Source organism: Bos indicus, chromosome 16 (assembly GCF_029378745.1).
Source record: "Bos indicus isolate NIAB-ARS_2022 breed Sahiwal x Tharparkar chromosome 16, NIAB-ARS_B.indTharparkar_mat_pri_1.0, whole genome shotgun sequence".
NCBI lineage: Eukaryota > Metazoa > Chordata > Mammalia > Artiodactyla > Bovidae > Bos > Bos indicus.
The window spans coordinates 60,214,351-60,235,378 of record NC_091775.1 but is presented as its reverse complement, the minus strand read 5'-3'; the positions used below and the strand labels follow the sequence as shown (position 1 = coordinate 60,235,378).

Here is a 21,028-nt window from a genome sequence, read left to right as displayed (position 1 = left end):
GGGTTTTTCTTTTTGGACAGTGCTGCATGACTTGTGGAACTTTAGCTCCCCAGCCAGGGATCGAACCTGGGCCCTGACAGTGCAAGTGCTGAGCCACTGGACTACTAGGGGATTCATGGAGTTTTCTTTTCTTTTTTTTCCCCTTAATATGTTTTACTCTTCAAACGACTGTTTTGGTAACTCTAGTCAGCCACTGGTGGAGGCGATGGTTTGTTCATATGCAGATTAATGGAGCCCCAGGTGCCAGGTTTCATTCTCTCCACCTTCCATTTTTATGGTTTTCCTAAGATGAGATGAGACACATTCTTCTCAAACGTGGTTTACTTTCTTCCTCATCTTTTTGGTATGTCAGTCAAGAAGGTAATCTTCAGTGGTAAAAAGAGAAACTTATTGGCCATCAGAAAACTGATTGGATTCTGTTTCCAGCTTTGTCCCCATCTATTTGCAATTTTGTGGAAGTCCCCTCACTTTTCTGATCTTTACTTTCCACATGTGTAAAGTTGAGGAGTAGGCATTCCCTTGTGGTCCAGTGGTTAGGATTCGGTGCTTTCACTGCTGGGGGCCAGGTTCAATCCCTGGTGGGGGAACTAAGATCCCATGAGCCACATGTCATGGCCAAAAAAATGCTGAGGGTTAGTATCTATGGCTTTCAGTTTATACTTCTGAGCCACATTCTGAATGAGAGTGAGCTGCTCGGCTCTGGGGCTCCATCTCTGCTGGGACCTCAGTGAAGTGAAGTGAAAGTGAAAGTCGCTCAGTTGTGTCCGACTCTTTGTGACCCCATACTGTCTATGGAATTCTCCAGGCCAGAATACTGGAGTGGGTAGCCTTTCCCTTCTCAAGGGGATTTTCCTAACCCAGGGATCAAACCCACGTCTCCCACACTGTAGGCGGATTCTTTACCAGCTGAACCACAAGGGAAGCCCAAGAATCCTGGAGTGTGTAGGCTATCCCTTCTCCAGCGGATCTTCCCAAACCAGGAATCAAATGGGGTCTCCTGTGTTGAACGCAGATTCTTTACCCATTGAGCTATCAGGGAAGCCCCGGGACCTCAGTACTGCATATTTTATTTCTTGTGTTCATGCTTTTCTTTTTGGAAAAGGTTCTGTGGCTTAAAAACTTGAAAACCATCAGTTTAGAGAATTTCTGTGTCCCTTTCCTCTTTTATTATGTGACTCGTAAACTGAGGTTTGCTTTACCTGAGGCTCATATACACCTGCTGATAGAGGATAAGAACAATTAGGCAGTAGCCAAGTGGAAACATGTGCTAGTTTGAGCTGTTTCTTCTCTGCTTTGACATGTTCTAGGTACTGCTCAGGCATGAAAGAAAGCTAGAGGTGATTATTGTTTTAATTACCCACACTGAAGTTCTCTCTTCTCTTAAACATAGATTACCTAATTATTAACAGTTCTCAGCTTCCATTTGCCTACTCTGCAATGAGGACTCTGCATGTAGGATTTTTCTAGTTCTTCCCACTCTGCTGACTTTTCTGTGATTAACTGTTGTCCGAGGCCATGTTCCCTAACACATTTCAAGCATCTCATTCACACTCTGTCCATTTACTATTTCTTCCCTTTCTTCTTCTTTCAGTATGCAAGCTATTTAGAATACTAGTAATAATGGCAGCTCACAGACAGTAGGTGTTTATTATGGGTCAAGAGCTGTGCTAAGCACTTTACAGGCATTTTCTAATCAGTCTTCACAACAAACCTTTGAAATATGAACAATCTTTTATCACATGCTACAGATGAAGAAATCAGAACTTGTAAATGGTAAGAAACCTGTCCAATGACATGTAGTAATGATAGACCTGGAATCTAGTTCAGGTATGTCTCTGAGTCTTGAATCAGAGCTCCTTAAGGTCAGGTCAGACTCTGTCCTTAAATCAGAAAATTTCTTCTTAGAAACCGTATCCTAGAGTATGAAGTTTATCCATCTGTCATGCAGGCATCTATGTGAACAAACTTACTGTTAAAGTGACCAGGAGTTGTGAATTTTTAAAATGAAGATTAAATGAAATTATAATTAATTTCACTGAACTTTAAAGCTTTTGTAATAATATTTTTTTCATGTAAATCAGTCAACATATTGGACACATTTGTCAGAACCTGCTTGGGCTTGGAACATGACTGTTGTACTTGTATTTCTATAATACCAGAGATATTGGTGCTTCCCATCTTATATTTTCTCCTGAATATGTAGACTATTGGTTTGACCTTGATAGTTGATATTAATATTGTTCCTGACCAGAGTTCTTGTACTCCTTAATCAATAGAAGTTGATAAGAGGCCAGAGGAAGAAATCAGGCAAGGCTTTGCAGAGACAGCAAAAAAAGGAGTAGTTTCCCTTGCTCACTCCCTGAAGTGGGGCAAACTGGGCCCTCAAATGGGCTGAGGGTAGGGTCGGGCTGGAGAGGGCCTTAGGTGGTGTGCCCACCTCCTTGGTGGTGCCGTTTGCAGAGATCATGCCGCAGCCCCCGGCTTTTGCCCCCAACACCTCAGAAGTAGGTTTTTCGTCTTTTTGTATCATGTTGTTCATAATTTGCCCCAACTGCACGTGTGTGCAGTTATTTGACTTTTTAAAAGAATATTTGCCCGCTCTGTGTCTTAGTTGTGTCACACAGGATCTTCAGTCTGTTGCAGCAAGCAGGTTCTTTCGTTATGGTATGTGAACTCTTATTGTGGTGTGCAAATTCTTAGTTGAAGCACGCAGGATCTTTAAGTTGCAGTATGTGAGATCTAGTTCCTCGACCAGGAATTGAGCCTGAACCCCCTGCACTGGGAGCATGGAGTCTTAACCACTAGAGCACCAGGGAAGTGCCCATGCAGTTATTTTTAGTCCCTTCCAGTTTCTTCGTGTTCTGTTGCTTGAGGGGACATTTGTCCAGGTTGTAAGCACCACAGCAAAGGGTCCCAGCTTCTAGTCTGTTTCAACATGGTCTCATATTTTGTATCATAGCCTTTTTAGTAGGCATGAGGTATGAACATCTGTAACCTTCTGTGCTTCTCCTTTACCTACTTGTAATTACTGGTTCCATGTTTGTCATTCCCGTAGTCCATAAACTCCATGGAGGCAGGGACCATGTGCTGCTGTACCTCTGTGTCTCCGGATTCTGCCGGGTACACAGTATCAGGTACAAGTATGAATGATTGAGAGTATGGGGCTCTAGGGTCAGACTGCCAGAACTCACACCCTGGCACTGCAACTTAACTGGCTGTGTGATTTACATCTTTGTGATTTAGTTCCCTCATCTGTTGGGAGGGCAGTAACATACCCAACTGTTGCAGGAAGGGGGGCCCCTTCCAGGCCCCAAAAGTGGGCTCTTGCCTAACACTCAGAAATTAATTGTCTGAGGAGATACAGGTGCTGACAAAACAAGAGACTTTATTGGGAAAGGGTGCTTAGATGGAGAGCAGGAGGATAAGGGAACCCAGAAGAACTGCTCTGCCTCATGGCTTGCAGTCTTGGGTTTTTTGGCGATGGGCTTAGTTTCCCGGTTATCTGTGGCCAATCATTCTGACTCAGGTCTTTCCTGGTGATGCACACATTGCTCAGCCAAGATGGATGTCAGGGAAGAGGATTCTGGGAGGTCGTAGGACACCTCCTTTTGACCTTTCCCGGATTCTTCTGGTGGGTGGTGGCTTGTTAGTTCCGTGTTCCATACCAGGACTTCCTGTTGTAAAATAACTCACACAAATGGTTACTACATCTGGCACTGCCTGGCCAGGGTGGGTGGTTGCAGGCAGTGTTTCCCCTGACACAGTCTCCTAGGGTTGACGATTAAAGAAGATAATACACATAAAAGCACATAGCAAACATGTTTAAAGGAAAACGTGTAGTCATTGTAAAATAACTGAGTTGAGCGTTTTCAGTCCCTAAACTGTAACACTTTGCATCGACTCTTTGTGCATAAGTCGCTTCAGTCATGTCAGACTCTTTGCGACCCTGTGGACTGTAGGCCTCCGGCCCCTCTGGTCCATGGGATTCTCCAGGCAAGAACACTGCCATGCTCTTCTCCAGGGGACCTTCCCAACCCAGGGATCCAACCAGCGTCTCTTATTTGTCTCCTGCATTGGCAGGCAGGTTCTTTACCACTAGCGCCACCTGGGAAGCCCGTTGACACTTTAGAGGACAGGATTAGAGACACAGTCTTCAGATTTTGAATTTTTACTAGAATTTGTTGTTTTCTGAACTGTTATGTCTGTACCATGATGGGTGGATCATGAATTAGCACTGTGATCTGCTCAGAGGGTGGCATTATTTGGATGTGCTGAATTTCTTTTCTGTAGGGAGCCGCCCACACACATCTCGACCTGACACAATACTTCACGGATCTGAACTTGTTGTTTTGTGAAGGTTGGGTGAGATCACTCCATGAACAGATTTAATGGCTAGAAATTGTTTGAGGTTTCCTCAGTGTATCTGTGGAATATTCTAAAGAATTAAATTACTCTGTTTTGATAGGATGTGTATTATTTTAGTCCATTGCTCTAGACCCAGTTTATGGGCCCCTCACATCAGCCAGCCCCCTGCCCTAGGCCTTGGCCACTTATCACACTTCTCTTGTCCCTGCAATAATGCAGCCCAGGGCCCATCCCTAGGGTCTGTCTCCTGACGCTGTTGACTGTCTCATACTTTCCCTAAGTATAGGGCTAATCCTAGGCAAGGTCGCTGCTTTGTTCATCAGGGAGCTGCTGAAGCTCTAGCTTCTCCAAAAACCAGATGCGGGGCTCTGGGTAACACCGTCCAGAAGTGTGTGGGGACTCCCCCGCAACTGGACAAGCTGGGACAAGTAAGAGACTGGAGATAAATCGCTTGCCTTTCCTCTTTTCCTGATGGCCGTTTCTATGTGCCTTGGGTCTTATACTGCCTCTCCGGAGAGGACCCATGTGGACGACAGCCAGCTGCATCTGCCCCTGAAGCTCTGAGCAGTTCAGGACTGGTAACACTCAGCTTGTGCTTCCTCTTCCTCCTTCCTTGATTCACCCGTTTCCCTCATCCTGCCCCGCCAGCACTGCAGTGCAGCATTAGAACATATGTTTTGATCAGGCTGGATTTTCTAGGGAACCCAGGCTGACACTTGATATTGAAAATTTATTTATTTTTGTGTTTAATAATATATGGCTTGACTTTTTTTTTTAAAAGTCAGGTTTATTGAGGTATAGTTGCATATTCAAAATCCAAAATTGCATATTCAAAATTCTCCAAGTCAGGCTTCAACAGTCAAGCTGGTTTTAGAAAAGGCAGAGGAACCAGAGATCAAATTGCCAACATCTGTTGGATCATTGAAAAAGCAAGAGAGTTCCATAAAAACATCTACTTCTGCTTTATTGACTATGCCAAAGCCTTTGACTATGTAGATCACAACAAACTGTGGAAAATTCTGAAAGAGATAGGAATACCAGACCACCTTAACTGCTGCCTGAGAAATCTGTATGCAGGTCAAGAAGCAACAGTTAGAACCATACTTGGAACAATGGACTGATTCCAAACTGGGAAAGAAGCATGTCAAGGCTGTATATTGTCACCTTGCTTATTTAATTTACATGCAGAGTATATCATGCGAAATGACGGGCTGGATGAAGCACAAGGTGGAATCAAGGTTGCCGGGAGAAATATCAGTAACCTCAGATATGCAGATGATATCGCCCTCATGGCAGAAAGCGAAGAAGAACTAAAGAGTCTCTTGATGAAAGTGAAAGAGGAGAGTGAAAAAGCTAGCTTACAACTCAACATTCAAAAAATTAAGATCATGGCATCTGGTCCCATCACTTCATGGCAAATAGATGGGGAAACAATGGAAACAATCAGAGATTTTACTTTTTTGGGCTCCAAAATCACTGCAGATGGTGACTGCAGCCATGAAATTAAAAGATGCTTGCTCCTTGGAAGAAAAGCTATGACCAACCTAGACAGCATATTAAAAAGCAGAGACATTACTTTGCCAACAAAGGTCCATCTCATCAAAGCTATGGTTTTTTCCAGTAGTCATGTATAGATGTGAGAGTTGGACTCTAAAGAAAGCTGAGTGCTGAAGAATTGATGCTTCTGAACTGTCGTGCTGAGAGTTGCCTGGACTGCAAGGAGATCCAACCAGTCCATCTTAAAGGAAATCAGTCCTGAATATTCATTGGAAGGACTGATGCTGAAGCTCCAATACTTTGGTCACCTGATGCAAAGAACTGACTCATTGGAAAAGACCCTGATGCTGGGAAAGATTGAAGGTGGAAGGAGAAGGGGACGACAGAGGATGAGATGGTTGGATGGCATCACCGACTCAATGGACATGAGTTTGAGTAAGCTCTGGGAGCTGGTGATGGACAGAGAAGCCTGGCGTGCGGGGGTCTCAAAGAGTCGGACATGACTCAGCGACCGAACTGAACTGCATGTAGTAGTGAAAGTCGCTCAGTCACGTCCGACTGTTTTTGATCCCATGGACTGTACAGTCCGTGGAATTCTCCAGGCCAGAGTACTGGAGTGGGGATCCTCCTTCTGCAGGGGATCTTTCCAACCCAGGGATCAAAGCCAGGTCTCCCTCATTATAGGTGGGTTCTTTTACCAGCTGAGCCACCGGGGAAGCATATAGTAAAACTTTGTCTAGCTTTGACAAACATACAGTCATGTAAGCACCGCCCTGCAGTCAAGATGCAGATCATGTCTGTCACTCCAGAAAGTTCCTTTGAACTGAACTGACTCATTTGAAAAGACCTGGATGCTGGGAAAGATTGAAGGTGGAGAAGAAGGGGACAACAGAGGATGAGATGGTTGGATGACATCACCGACTTGATGGACAGAGTTTGAGTAAACTCTGGGAGTTGGGGATGGACAGGGAGGCCTGGCATGCTGCAGTCCACGGGGTCTCAAAGAGTCAGACACAACTGAACTGAACTGAACATTTTTATTTACTTTATGACTGCGATTTCTAGGTCATGTGGTAAGTGTTATGCTTAACCTTTTTTTTTTTTTTAATTTACACATTTAATTGGCTTTATTTATTGAGCAGCAGATCCCCCGACTGCCCCTCCCAGTCTACAGTGGTGGCTAGATAACATCATTAAATAGTAATACCAATTTAAGACTCTCTGATAGAGAACAGAACATCCCCCCATTTGGGGAAGGGGTGAGGAGGAATGGATTGGGAGTTTGAGATAAATAGATGCAAACTGTTATATGTAAAATGGATAAACAACAAAGTTCTGATATATATGTGTGTGTGTATATATATATATATATGTATATAGTACAGGTAACTACATTCAATGTTCTGTAATAAACCATAATGGAAAAGACTATGAAAAAATATATATCTTTAACTGAATGGGGGCTCCCCAGGTGGTGCTAGTGTTAATAGAACCCGGCTGCCAATGCAGGAGACATAAGTGACACAGGTTTGACCCTGGGTCGGGAAGATCCCCTGGAGAAGGAAATGGCAACTCACTCCGGTATTCTTGCCTGGAGAATCCCTTGGACAGAGGAGACTTGTGAGCTATATAGTCCACAGGGTTGCAAAGAATCAGACGTGACTGAAGCGACTTAGCACGCGTTCATAACTGAGTCACTTTGCTGTACATCAGAAACTAACATGTTGTAAATCAACTATATCTCAATTAAAAAAAAAGAACGTCAGTTTAAAAGCAATCTATGCAGAATTCTAAATATAATGTGCTTATGCTCCTCAAGGAAGGGCAAGCTAGACAAATCAGTATTTTGCTCTCTATACCTCAGCTGCTGAGAAGCAATTCTGTTACAGGCTCTACAGCCCATGATTTTGAAGGCAAGGTTGCTACTATTGCATTTCTTTCAAAGCCCATAGTACATAGATTTTCTTTCTTTTCGTATATTCTGGATTAGAAACTGGTGCTTCAATATACGGCCTTCCCAGGTGGCTCAGTGGTAGAGAATCCGCCTGCCAATGCAGGAGACTTGGGTTCAACTCCTGGATTGGGAAGATCCCCTAGAGAAGGAAATGGCAACGACTGTCTGTGTGGACATTTCAGTACAAGCATTGTACTGGTCTGATATGATATGTTTACCTTTTAATAACTATAAAACTGTTTATCCAAGTGGTTGTAATATTTTGCATGTCCCCCAACAATGCAGGAACGTTGCTTTGCCCCTGCCAGAACTTAGTGTTGTCAGCTGTTGTCTTTAAATCCATCCGTTCAGTGGGTGCGTAGTGTGGTATTTGATTCTCGGTTTAATTTGCATTTCTCTAATGAATAGTGATCCTGAATATCTTTTCATATGCTCCTTTGCCAGCTGTATCTTTTCTGGTGAAATGCACTGACTGACTTGTAAAAGAAGATTCAGGTTCGCTTCTATCAGAGCAGTGGTCTGATAAATATAATTCAACTATGACAGTGTATCATTGACTAAACATTTCTACCTTTTAAAAACAATCCCACTCAGTCCCCGATATACTTATTCATTCATGAGTTTGTTTTATTCATCAAATGTTTGCTGGGTACATTCTGTAAGACTTAAGGAATTTTTTTTTTTTAGTTGGGACAGTCTCAGGACAGTGCTGTGTTGGGAGGAAGAGCTGCTTTCTAATGGGAAACATGAATCAGCATAATATATTTAGGGAACTGTAGGTTACGCTGACTGGGGTTCCCAGGTGGTGCTAGTGGTAAAGAACTCGCCTGCCAATGCAGGAGACTTAAGAGACCTGGGTTCTATCCCTGAGTCAGGAAGATCCCCTGAAGGAAGGCATGGCTGCCCACTCCAGTATTCCTCCCTGGAGAATCCCATGGACAGAGAAGCCTGGCAGGCTACAGTCCATAAGGTCACACAGAGTTGGACACAACTGAAGTGACTTAGCACAAACACACACACACAGGTTACTCTGATTACTCCTGTCTAATGAGCTAATTAAAAATTCCAACAGCAGAACCTAAAACAGGTTCTCACCCTGCCCCTACATTCCAGGTTGCTTATCTCCAGAGACAAATGTAATTGACTTCAGCCACGGCAGGGCAGAGAACCAGGGTGCTGGATACAGTCTGTGTGTCTATCTAGGCATCAGTATGGAGCAGCCTCTCTCTCTGTGACACAGCCTGTAGGATACAGAAGAGGTTGGGGGGTGGGGCAGGGATGTCCCCAGCTATCTGAATTATCTATCAAAAGACTCTGGTCTAAAGCCGTGTGCTTCACTTCCTAGTCTCTGACTGAGAGTCTTATCACTCATTAAATATCTAGTTTCAACACCACCAGTTGTCTATTTTCCTAGCCCAGATAGAAATCGAAAGGTAGAAAGGGACAGAGCTGGGTTATTTTTAGAAGCAGCTGTCACAACAGAGGTAGCATCTGGACATAGAGTTAACAGAGCATCTAAAAAACAAAAGGCAGAATAATGGATATTCAGAATTACGAGATTCCCAAGTCATGGAACAAAAAGGTTCTATTTTCTTCCATCCCCCATATTATCTTCTAAAGAAGTTAGATAAATGTGCTACATTTTTATGAAGATTTATATGCAGACAGATTGAAAGTAAGTTTTAACATTTGAAGGGACAGCTCTCTTTTTATGTTAACATTCATTTGCAGAGGATTCCTCATGTGTCTAGGATGCCAGCTGAAGAGAAATACCACTCTCTTCAGTTATGTTTTTTTCCCCAAGTATTTTCTGTTGTTGGCCTGTGACAGATCTCCGGGAACAAGCGACTTCTAACTGACAGGGAGAGTGATGCAGCTGTGAGTCACCTGGAGACGTATCTTTGAGTTATTGACAGGGTGAAGATGAGTGTTTCAGACATCTGTCTTAGACATCTCCCACCTCCTCTGAGTACATCTAAATCTGCACAGATTGGGAAGGTCTCTGTAAGGCACAAAGCCCTGAAAGACACATGTTCCTGAGAAACCAGGCATTTCATGCTGCGGGGAGATTGCCACGATTGATTTGCTTCTGTGCTTATTTTTATTTAGTTATTTTTCTTATGCTTTTGGGGGAGGATTTCAAGGGGAAAGGCTTGGTTAATCAAAATCCTCTTTCAAAGCACATTTTCATTGTTGGACCACACAAGGCCCCTCTTTGGCTTTTATGTCTGTATATTTATGGCTGTCTCTATTTACTTACTCCCTTATCTTCCTTTCCTCCCCTCAGAGTCAGTCTTTATAATGTATTTGATGCTTATCTTTGGATTTAAATTTCTCTGTAAAGCACACAGAATCATTTTGTGTGCTAATCTATTTTCAAGTGATGTAAATGTGCGGTAGATCTTATTCTGTTTTTTATTTTTTCATGCAGTGCCATCTTTTAAAAAAAATATTGATTTATTTGGCTGCTCCAGGTCTGAGTTGTGGCCCTTGGGATCTTTGATCTCTAGTTTCCTGACCAGAAATCAAATCTGGGCCCCCTGCATGGGGAAGTGTAGTCTTAGCCACTGGACCACCAGGGAAGTCCCAGTGCTGTCTTTTAAAGATCGCCTCACATTGCTGTTCCTATGTCCAGTTCATTACCCTTCATTGCTGCATAGTAGTCTCTGCATCTACCATGGTTTACAGATCCCTTTCCTAAAGATAAAATTGATGTGATTGCCTGCCCCTGTGATTGGTGCTATAATGAACAGTCTCATGGGTGACTGTTAGGACTTGTGCAAGTGTTGCTAGGGGAGTATTCTCCCAGGAATAAAGTAGTTGGGTCATAGGGTGTATGCCTATTTTATCTGACTGCCAACTGTTCTCCAGAATGACTTGCCCTGTCTATGCCTCTACCAGCAATGCATGAGAATGTTTTTATTTATTTACCACCCGTCGGTATATAGCATGGTGGCTCAGCTGGTAAAGAATCCACCCGCAATGCGGGAGACCTTGATTTCGATCCCTGGGTTGGGAAGATCCGCTGGAGAAGGGAATGGCTACCCACTCCAGTATTATGGCCTGGAGAATTCCATGGACTGTATAGTCCACGGGGTTGCGAAGAGTCGAACATGACTGAGCAACTTTGACTTTCACTTTCTTTCCAGCTTTCTGATGGCTTATTCAAATTTATAAGCATAAAGTGGTATTTTACCATTTTAATTTGCATTTCCCTGGTTTCTAATTATTTTTAGCATCTCTTTGTATATTTGCAAGCCTTTCAGGTCTTCAATTCTTTGAACTGTAATTTAGCCCTTTGGAAGTTTTCTATGGGAGATTGCTCTTTCTTACTAATTTGCAAAAGTTCCTGTATAACCTATGGTTCTCAAACTTTAATGTGCACAGGAATCATGTTAAGATACACATTATAATTCAATAAGAGTGGGGTGGGGCTTAAGGCTGTGCATTTCTAATAAGCTCCCAGATGATGCAGAAGCCTGTGGTCCTGAACCACAATGTGATTAACAAGGTTCTACGTGTTAGTTTGGGGGCTTCCCAGGTGGCTCAGTGGTTAAGAATCCACCTACCAAGCAGGAGATGTGGGTTCAATTCTTGGGTCAGGAAGATCCCCTGGAGAAGGAAGTAGCAACCCGCTCCAGTTTTCTTGCCTGGGAATTCCCATGGACAGAGGAGCCTGGCGGGCTACAGTCCCTAGAGTTGCAAAAGAATTGACTAAAACGACAATGTTGAGGCTTTGAGAAAGTCTGTCCTTCCAGAGTTGTCAAGTGTGTGTCACCTTTGTTTGCATTTAATATAAGCAAACACATCAATGTTTTGCCTTGTGATTAGTGCTATTTGGAGCTATTTCATAAGTCCTTTGTCATCCCTGGTTCACAGTGATTTTCTTCTCTATTTTTCTTTTTTAACTTTGTACTTTCATTTCACATTTAAGGATTTAAATCCATCTGAAATTACCTTTGATTTAGATATAAATTAGGTAATCAATTTTAATTTTTCTCCTTATAATGAGCTTGCTTTATCAGACTCAGTAGTTCATTGTTTCTCTATTGATTTGTGATACTGCCTTTGTCTTATTTTAAGTTCCCAGGTACACATGTGTGTGTCTGCACTCTGCTTTCCATTCTGTTTCCTGGTTCACATGTTTATTCCTGTAATAGTATTTCACTGTTTTATATTTATAGCTTTGAAGTATGTTTCAGTATCTGGAAGAGTAACTCTTCCACCTGTTCTTCTTTTTCAAATATGACTTAGATATTTGTGAATCTTTATCCTTTTAGAAAAATTTTGAAATAAATTTCTTAAGTTCCTCAAAATTCTAGCTGAACTTTTGAATGGAACTGTGTTGACTTTACAGATTAATTTGGGGGAGAAGTGATAGTTTTACAGTTTTAAGTTCTGTAATTTGTAAACAGGGACATTTTGCTAGTTATTCAGATCATTCCTGTTTTTAAATAGAATTTAAAGTTTTTCTCCTTAAAGTCTTCTGGATTGCCTGAGTTATGTTAATTACAAGTACTTTTTGTTTTTGTTGCTCTTGAGAACAATATTTTCTGTTGTGTTTTCTAGTTGATTATTTTTGATATAGAGAAATATTAATAATTTTTGTAAGTTCATCTTATATCTTGTTAAGTTTCCTCCATGACTTTTCATGACTTGATAGCTCATTTCTTCTTATCACTGAATAATATTACGTGGTATGGATATACTACAGCTTGTTTGCCCATTCCCCTTCAGAGGGACATCTTGGTTGCTCTCAAGTTTTGGCAAATATAAACAAAGCTGCTATAAACACTCTTGTGTAGGTTTTTGTGTAGATATAAGTTTTCAACTCATTTGGGTAAATACTTAGGAACACAATTACTGGATCATATGGTAAGAATATGTTTAGTTTTATAAGAAACTGCTGAACTATCTTCCAAAGTAGCTATATCATTTTGCAACTACGATTCCCACCAATGATGAATGAAAGTTGCCATTGCTCCACATTGTTATCAGCATTTGATGCTTAGTTTTGAATTTTAGACGTTCCAACAGGTGTGTAGTAGGATCTCACTGTTGTTTTAATTCTCTAATGACATATGATGAATGTCTTTCGTAGGCTTACTTACTGTCTGTATGTCTTCTTTAGTAAAATGTCTGCCTAGACCTTTTGCACATTCTTAAATGGGGTTGTTTGTTTTCTTATTGTTGAGGTTTAAGAATTCTTTGTGGATTTTAGATAAAAGTTCTTTATCAGATATACATTTTGCAAATACTTTTATCCCAGGCTGTGTTTTATATTTTTATTCTTTGAAGTGTCTTTTGCAGACAGCAGTTTTTAGTTTTAATGATGTCCAACTTACCAATTTTTAAAAACTTAATTCATTTTATTTATTTATTGGGTCTTTTTCGCTGTTTGAGGACTTTCTCTGGTTGTAGAGGGCTGGGGAGCTACTCTCTCGTCGCAGTGCAGGGACTTCTCATGTGGTGGCTCCTCTTGTTTTGGAGTATGGGCTGTAGTAGCTCTAGTTGGAGCTGACGGGCTCTAGAGCTTGGGCTCAGTAGTTGTGGCACACAGGCTTAGTTGCTGCACGGCGTGTGGAATCTTCCCAGACCAGGGATTGAACCTGTAATCTCCTGCATGGGCAGGCAGATTCTAATCCACTGTACCATCAGGGCAGTCCTACCAATTTTTATTTTCCTAGATTATGCTTTGATGTTATATTAAAAAACTCATTGCCAAGCATAAGGTGCCTTAGATTTTTTTTCTTGTTTTCTTCTGGAAGTTTTATAGGTTTGCTTTTTACATTTATGTGTAAGATTCACTGTGAGTTAATTTGGTGAAAGACATAAGGACAGTGTCTTGATTAATTTTTTTTGCATTGGATGTTCATTTGTTCTAGCACCTTTTTTTTTTTTTTAAGAATATTCTTTCTCCATTGAATCGCTTTTGCTCCTTTGTCAAAGATCAGCTGACTGTATTTGTGTGGGTCTATTTTTTGGTTCTGTAATAGTTCCATTGACCTGTTTGTTTATTCTTACACCACTGTCACAATCTTGATTACTGTGGCTAATTTTTAATTTATGTTTTATATCTTTGTATTTCTAAAAAAGGATTTCAGAGAGATTGTAATTTCAGTTGCACTGGAAACAAGGTAATTAAAAAGAAAAAGAAAAAGAAAAAAAATTGTAAAAAATTACATTATTGATCCTTCTGGCAGTGGCTCCATTCTTTTCAAAAGCTAGAATATTCAGAAATATTACAGTAGAGTATGGGCAGGCCTGAAGAGTTTTAACCTGATGTTATTTATCTGATAATATTAAAAATTATAGTTTAGACAGAAAAATTCTGAGGTTAGATTATCCTCATTGTTTTCCTTTGAGTTTGTGGTGATCAGTTACTTAGTTAATATTGCATTAGATAGTTACCTACATTTTGTTGGAGACATGATAATACTTGAGCTATTTTAAGAATTGATCCAGTAACAAATCTTTGTTGAAATATGCATAGTTGCAAGTCTGACCACATATTTTTGGATTTTCTTTTTAGGTCAATGATGCCTTCCTTCATGTCACACAGCGTAAATCCACAGGCAAGGTGCTTCTCTCCCTTAAATAAATTTTCACTTCAGCAAACTCAGCATGTCTAAACCCAAACTCATCATCTTTCCAAAGAAACCTGATTTCCCATCCATGTTTTTTTTCCCATATTACCACCTTCCTTATTAATCCAGTTTCAAGATCTTTTAGAGTCATCTTTTATTCTGTTTTCTTATTCCTAGATAGTGTGATCATGTACTTTATTGTCCAGACTTGGACACAGTTGAGAGTGAAAGGATGCTGTTAGTAATTACACCAGGAGAACAGGTGTCCCAAGATGTATGATCACCTATTCATAACGCATCCATGGCCAAGTTCTGTCATCTCCACCTCTAAGAAGTCTTACACACCACATCCTGTTTTCCATTCTGACTAATCATGTCATATCTGCTAATTCCAGTGACCTCCTAACTTTCCTACCTTTAATCTACCCCCTCCCTCTCCATTCTTGTTATATGTTACTGCCTTGGTGACCTTCCCAAAGTGCAGCTACAATTGTGTGTTGTCTCAGAACCCTACAATGGCTCACCATTGTCTCCATGGTGGTGTTCGGACTCCTTGAGCGAGCATTTCACCACGACCAGGATTTTGCCCCTCTCTGCCCATATTGGACAGCAGCGTTGGTCTCTCAGTGTACACTGAGATTGCTTGTCTCCTCCACCTTCCTCTTCTCAAGCTATTTCCTCTTCTCCCTTATCTTTGTTAAACATAAGCCTTCCTGGCCTCTGAGACCTACCTCTGCCACGAGCTTGCCCCCTCAGGTGCGTGGCCATCTCTTCTCTACTTTCCTATAGCACCTCCCTCAGGCTGTGTCACATTCTGCCTTGTACCAGCAGGAGTGGCATGTCTAAAGGAATGAACACAGGATTCTGAATTCAAGAGGTGGGTTTGAGTCTCAGTCTCAACACGTTGGAGGTGGTTAGTTAAGGTCTTCAAGCTTTCATTTTCTCCTGAAAAGTGGATGTTACAGTCTCCACCTCACGAAGTTATTCTGAGCAATACATGCAGTGATTGGGCAAAGCACCGGCACACAGTAGGTGATTAGCACTTGCTAGTTACTTGAGTTCTTTCTTTCTTCCCTTCCCAAGATAGCATAAGTTCCTAGAGAGCAGGTACCATGTCTGAGTCACCTTTGTACCACACACACCTAGCACAGTGAGTTACCCTTGAACTGAATTGAATTTGAATGATCTGAAAGTCTTAAGTTGTGGGATTAAGAACATGTTACCTTGGGAACAGCCCAGATGTTCACCAACAGACCAATGTATATACATACAGTGGAGTACTATTCAACCTTGAGAAAGAAGGAAATTCTGACACATTCAGAACATGGATGAACCCTGAGAACATTGTGCAAATTGAAGTAAGCCAGTCCCAAGAGGCCAAATACTGTTTAATTCCACTTATGTGAAGTACCTAGAAATGTCAGATTCCTAGAAACAGAAAGTAAAATTGTGCTTGCCAGGGCCTGGGGTGGAGGGGAGGAAATGGGGAGTTATTGTTTAATGGGTCTAAAGTTCCAGTTTGGGAAGATGAGAAAGTTTTGGAGATGAACAGTGGCTGCAAAACAATGTAAACATAGTTAATGCTACTGACCTGTTCACTTAAAAATGGCTAAAAGGGCCAATTTCATATTGCATATATTTTACCAAAATAAAAAATAAAAGAATATATTACCCTCACAACTGAGTGACTTTATTCAGAGAAGAGAGCAGAGAGTAAGGAGAGTGACTGGCTTAGGTTGAAGGATGCTCCTGTCTCTGCCTGAGTCCTGGTCTGTGTGGAGAGGTCCTTTCTTTTTTGGTTATAAACATTGTTCTCCAGTCCTCCTTATTGCCACTCAAAAGGAGGGAAGTAAGATGGGGGCAAAAACACACACCCGATACCACTGGAATGGAAGTACTTCTACTTGTTTTTGATGAGCTCCAGTTCCAATACGCGTGGTAAGAAGCTTTGTTTTCTTTTTCTAACCATTTGTCAGAAGTTAAAGAAAACAGAAAACCATATAAGATGCTGTTGAAGTACGCTTACAAGCAGGTATGATATGATCATTAAACCAAGCAGTGAATTGACAACTAGATGAAACAGACAAATTGCTTGAAAGATGTAAAATAAGAAATTCAACACAAGAAACAGAAAATTGGAAAGAGGCTTTGTTTTCTGATAAATATCCAGGCCATTCAAAAACACCCATCTTCACAGGGTTTCCTCACCAAAAAGCTTTTGGAAAAACTGAATTATGAAATAGAAAGTGAACATTTAGGGAGAGAATTTAAAACCGAGAAATTAGCAGAAGGAAGGGGGAGGGGGATGAGATCAGGGACCCACCATGTGTCTGTTGTGGGCCCATGTGGAGCTGCCATGAGAGCCAGAGCTCAAACTTCTTCCATGCCTGGCTGCCCATTTCAGTCTCTGGGGGCTGCATGCTCTGTGGTTCCATTGAATGACAAGGCTCTCTTCGCCTGCATTCTCCCCACACTTACTTCTTAACATGAGCTAATTTTGTATTTAAATGAAAGTTAGTTTTCAAAAATATCAAGACACCTATTTTAAAATTTTCTGATACCCTTTGGGATAATTGAAAGACATGCTGGATAGACCCCAGGAGAGAAGGAAGACAAATTAAGATTGAGAAGACTGTACAACCTCTCCCCCTCCCCCAGGCAGCTCCCTTTCCCACTGTTCAGAGCTGATCAGATGTCACTAGTAATAAAGATCGATTGTCCCCAGCTCACTAATGTCAAAATGACTTAGATTGAAAGAGGCAGTCATTAAGGAGAGTGAGTTTCTTCAGGTTTAACAAGTATTGGTTAGAACCTCTAATGACCTGTTCTCTGCTTGCCTGTGTTCCTGCTTCATTGGAATGATTTGATTTGAAAGCATTTGACTCACATTTTAGTCATCGTTTGGTTGTTCCACCATCTGAGCCATTAGTTAGTCTGAAAAAAGAATCAGTGCAGCTCCAAGTGACAGCATTTATTCTATATTCACAGACTTTTCCCAGTTCCCCATTGTAGGCTGGCTGCTGAAGAAATCACTCCCACACAGCTCCCTCTTCTTTTTCTCTAACTGTGGGTCTATCCACCTGCACACACTTCTTTCGACAACAGAAGTGGGATTTTGTGCTGTTAGCTGTGGGGTAATCCTGTCTGCATATCACCCGTGTATTTGTCCCTGCTCCTTCCTCTGCAGTCTGCCTGGCTATAGAAAGCTATCTTTTCTGTTGGAACTATGGTGGTTGTTGTTCAGTCGCTAAGTCGTGTCTGACTCCTTGCGACCACAGGGACTGCAGTACACCAGTTTCCCTGACCTTCACTCTCTCCTGGAGTTTGCTCAAATTCATGTCTATTGAGTCAGTGATGCCATCCAACCATCTCATGCTCTGTCACCCCCTTCTCCTGCCCTCAATCCTTCACAGCATCAGGATCTTTTCCTATGAGTTGGCTCTTAGCATCAGGTGGCCAAAGTATTAGAGCTTCAGCTTCAGCATCAGTCCTTCCAATGAATATTCAGAAGTCCTTTAGGAATTCTTTGGACTGTAAAGATGGCTGAGCACTGAAGAACTGATGCTGGAACTATGGTAAAGACAACAAAAGATTTGCTCTTTGGCAAGTAAAGGAAAATAATAGTATTTAGACAAAATCACTTTTATTTAAAACCCAAACTAAGTAAACTAAGAAAAATTCACATTATTATTTCTTTCTCTTATTTGCCTTCCAAGATTGTATAACTGGATCAAGAGCAGTGATTTTTCAAAATGTTTACTGTTTATACAGGTCATGCAAGGGAAGGAAATGGTTGTATATGATGTACATCCTCATTATGCACTTGTTCAGTTGCTATGTCATGGTCAACTCTTTGGGACCTCATGGACTGTAGCATGCTAGGCTCCTCTGCCCTTCACTATCTCCTGGAATTTACTCACATTCATGTCCACTGAGTCAGTGATGCTATTTAACCATTTCATCCTCTGCTGCCCCATTCTCCTTTCCCCTTCAATCTTTCCCACTATCAAGGTCTTTTCCAGTGAGTTGGCTCTTTGAATGATGTGGCCAAACTATTGGAGCTTCAGCAACAGTCCTTCTAATGGATGTTCAGGGATGATTTCCTTTAGGATTGACTGGTAGCTGTTATTGAAAAGAATGAGACAGGGACTTCCCTGATGATCTTGTGGCTAAGATGCTCCAAGTGCAGGGGGCTTGGGTTCAATCTCTGGTCAGGGAACTAGATCCCACATGCTGCAACTAAAGATTCCATGTGCCAAGCTGAAGGTCAACTCGGCAAGTTGAAGTTGGTGAGTGCTGCAACTAAGACCTGGTGCAGCCAAATAAATCAATAATGAGAAAAATCAGGGAAGACAAGAATATGTTAGGACCCTGTGGTGAAAGAAAGCATGGTGAGTGAAAGGGGTTGAACAAAAGCTAGTGGTACTGGAGCCTAAGAAATGAAGGCGAGTGTTGTGGGATGAGGCTTCAGGGGGGACCAGGTTAGGCAGTGCTGGTGGGTCAGTTCTGGGTGTTTTGCCTTCACACTACAGCCAGTGGGATTCCATTGAAGGGTTCTAAGCAAGGGTTGGGAAGGGATGGAATGCCCAGAATGGCATAGTCTATAATGGGCAGAAAGGATTGGAGAGGAGGAGATCAATTAGGAGTCTGTGAAAGTCCCAATGAGATGGGATGGTAACCTTGGACTACGTTGGTGATGATGGGGAAGGAGAGAAAGGAAAGGATGAGAGCTGTGCAGGAGGAAGAGAGAAATGTTGAGATGACTCCTAGTTTCCTGAGAGGTTTTTTGAGAGGAGGGACATCAAATGAGAATTGGGGAGAGCAAGATGGTGGAGGAGTAGGTGGACGTGGAGTACATCTCTCTCCATGGATACATCAGGAATATACCTTCAGACACAGAAGTACATGCAGAACACCAGCTGAAAACAGACAGCAGTACCTGACCAGCAGAAGAGAATATATAGAACCACGCAAAACTCGGTAGGACTAAAGAACTAGGGGGAAAAACAGGAGTGTTCGTAGGACCGGACCTGCCCTTAGTGGGTAGGGGAGCTGAAGCAGGCGTCCGATCCCCACATCAGGGCAATTGTCTGAGTCAGAGGAGAAATATTTAAGGCTGAGAGTGAAACAACTGATCTGTGGCAGCCTAAATAGAATGAGAATCAGACAGTCACTGCTGCAGCCATGCATACCCTGGACAGGTATGCAGGTTCCTTGGAAGGCGCAGCGGCTGGGAGCTGGAGTTTAGGGATTGTGGAGCAATCCCAGGTCGAGGGCTGCTGTTGACTGCAGAGAGATGGATCGAGAGGATGAGAGGGAGGAGACTGTGGTGGGAAATGCCTGTGGAGGAAAGCCAGGCAGCCATGGAAGCAAGGCGATACTACTGTGTCACATGTAGGGGGTGGAGCTATCACCATAGCCTCTCTCTCCCCACACGCTAGCTTCAGGCAGCTGAACAACAGAGAGGCTGGCCCATCAAAGGCCTGACGCACTGAACTACAGAGTAGGGTGCCAGCCAGGGGATGCCCTCTAGGTGCCTGATGTGCTGAACAAGAGAGAAGGACTCCAGGCAAGGGAGCCCTCTAAGTGCCTGAATGGGTGGAGCTACAGAGAAAGACTGACCAAAGAGGTCTTCTGATTGCCAGCTGCAAGAGGCTCAAAAAGAGACTCTGACAGGGCCATAACTCCTGCGGTGGAGGGAGTCCGTGTCCCTTCACACTTGGAACTGCCAGGGTCCCCGCAAGCCAAGCAGCTGCGTCACCTTCATGCTCAACTCTCACTGGGGCAGAGCTGCCACAGGCAAAAATAGTGGTGTCTATGCGCGCCAGGTCGCTTCTGTCATGTCCGGACTTTTTGCGACCCTATAGACAAGCACAGCCTAAAGGAGCTACCCCACGTCTGAGGTCAGGGGCGGCGGCCGCGAGGAGCTACCCGACATCCAAGGAGTGGTGGCTGCGCGGGTGCAGGAGGGCCTAGAGAAGCTATTCCACGTTCAAGGTCAGGAGGGGCAGTGGTGAGGAGATACCCCTCGTCCAAGGTAAGGAGCAGTGGCTGCACTTTGCTTGAGCAGCCATGAAGAGATACCCCACGTCCAAGGTAAGAAAAACCCAAGTAAGATGGTAGGTGTTGCAAGCGGGCATCAGAGGGCAGACACACTGAAACCATAATCACAGAAAAATGGACCACAGACTCTCGTCTAACTCAGTGAAACTAAGCCATGCCCTGTGGGGCCACCCAAGACAGGCGGGTCATGGTGGAGAGGTCTGGCAGAATGTGGCCCACTGGAGAAGGGAATGGCAAACCACTTCAGTATTCTTGCCTTGAGAACCCCATGAACAGTATGAAAAGGCAAAATGATAGGATACTGAAAGAGGAACTCCCCAGGTCAGTAGGTGCCCAATATGCTACTGGAGATCAGTGGAGAAATAACTCCAGAAAGAATGAAGGGATGGAGCCAAAGCAAAAACAATACCCAGTTATGGATGTGACTGGTGATAGAAGCAAGGTCCGATGCTGTAAAGAGCAATATTGCATAGGAACCTGGAATGTCAGGTCCATGAATCAAGGCAAATTGGAAGTAGTCAAACAAGAGATGGCAAGAGTGAATGTCGACATTCTAGGAATC

At 42.6% G+C, this 21,028-nt stretch overlaps 1 protein-coding gene across 2 annotated transcripts in view; it reads left to right on the top strand.

The window, feature by feature from the left end:
• Positions 1-16,083, top strand: part of LOC139176423 (quinone oxidoreductase-like protein 2) — a 32,550-nt gene extending 16,467 nt beyond the window's left edge. Inside the window, exons 10-11 of one of the 2 annotated variants that reach the window (XM_070768494.1) lie at positions 3,056-3,134; positions 14,349-16,083. In XM_070768494.1, coding sequence (XP_070624595.1) covers positions 3,056-3,134; positions 14,349-14,356 — 87 coding nt within the window. In that variant the 3' untranslated portion in view covers positions 14,357-16,083. The remainder of the gene's footprint in view (positions 1-3,055; positions 3,135-14,348) is intronic. The other variant, XM_070768495.1, reaches the window with a different exon arrangement.
• Positions 16,084-21,028: the final 4,945 nt, after the last annotated feature.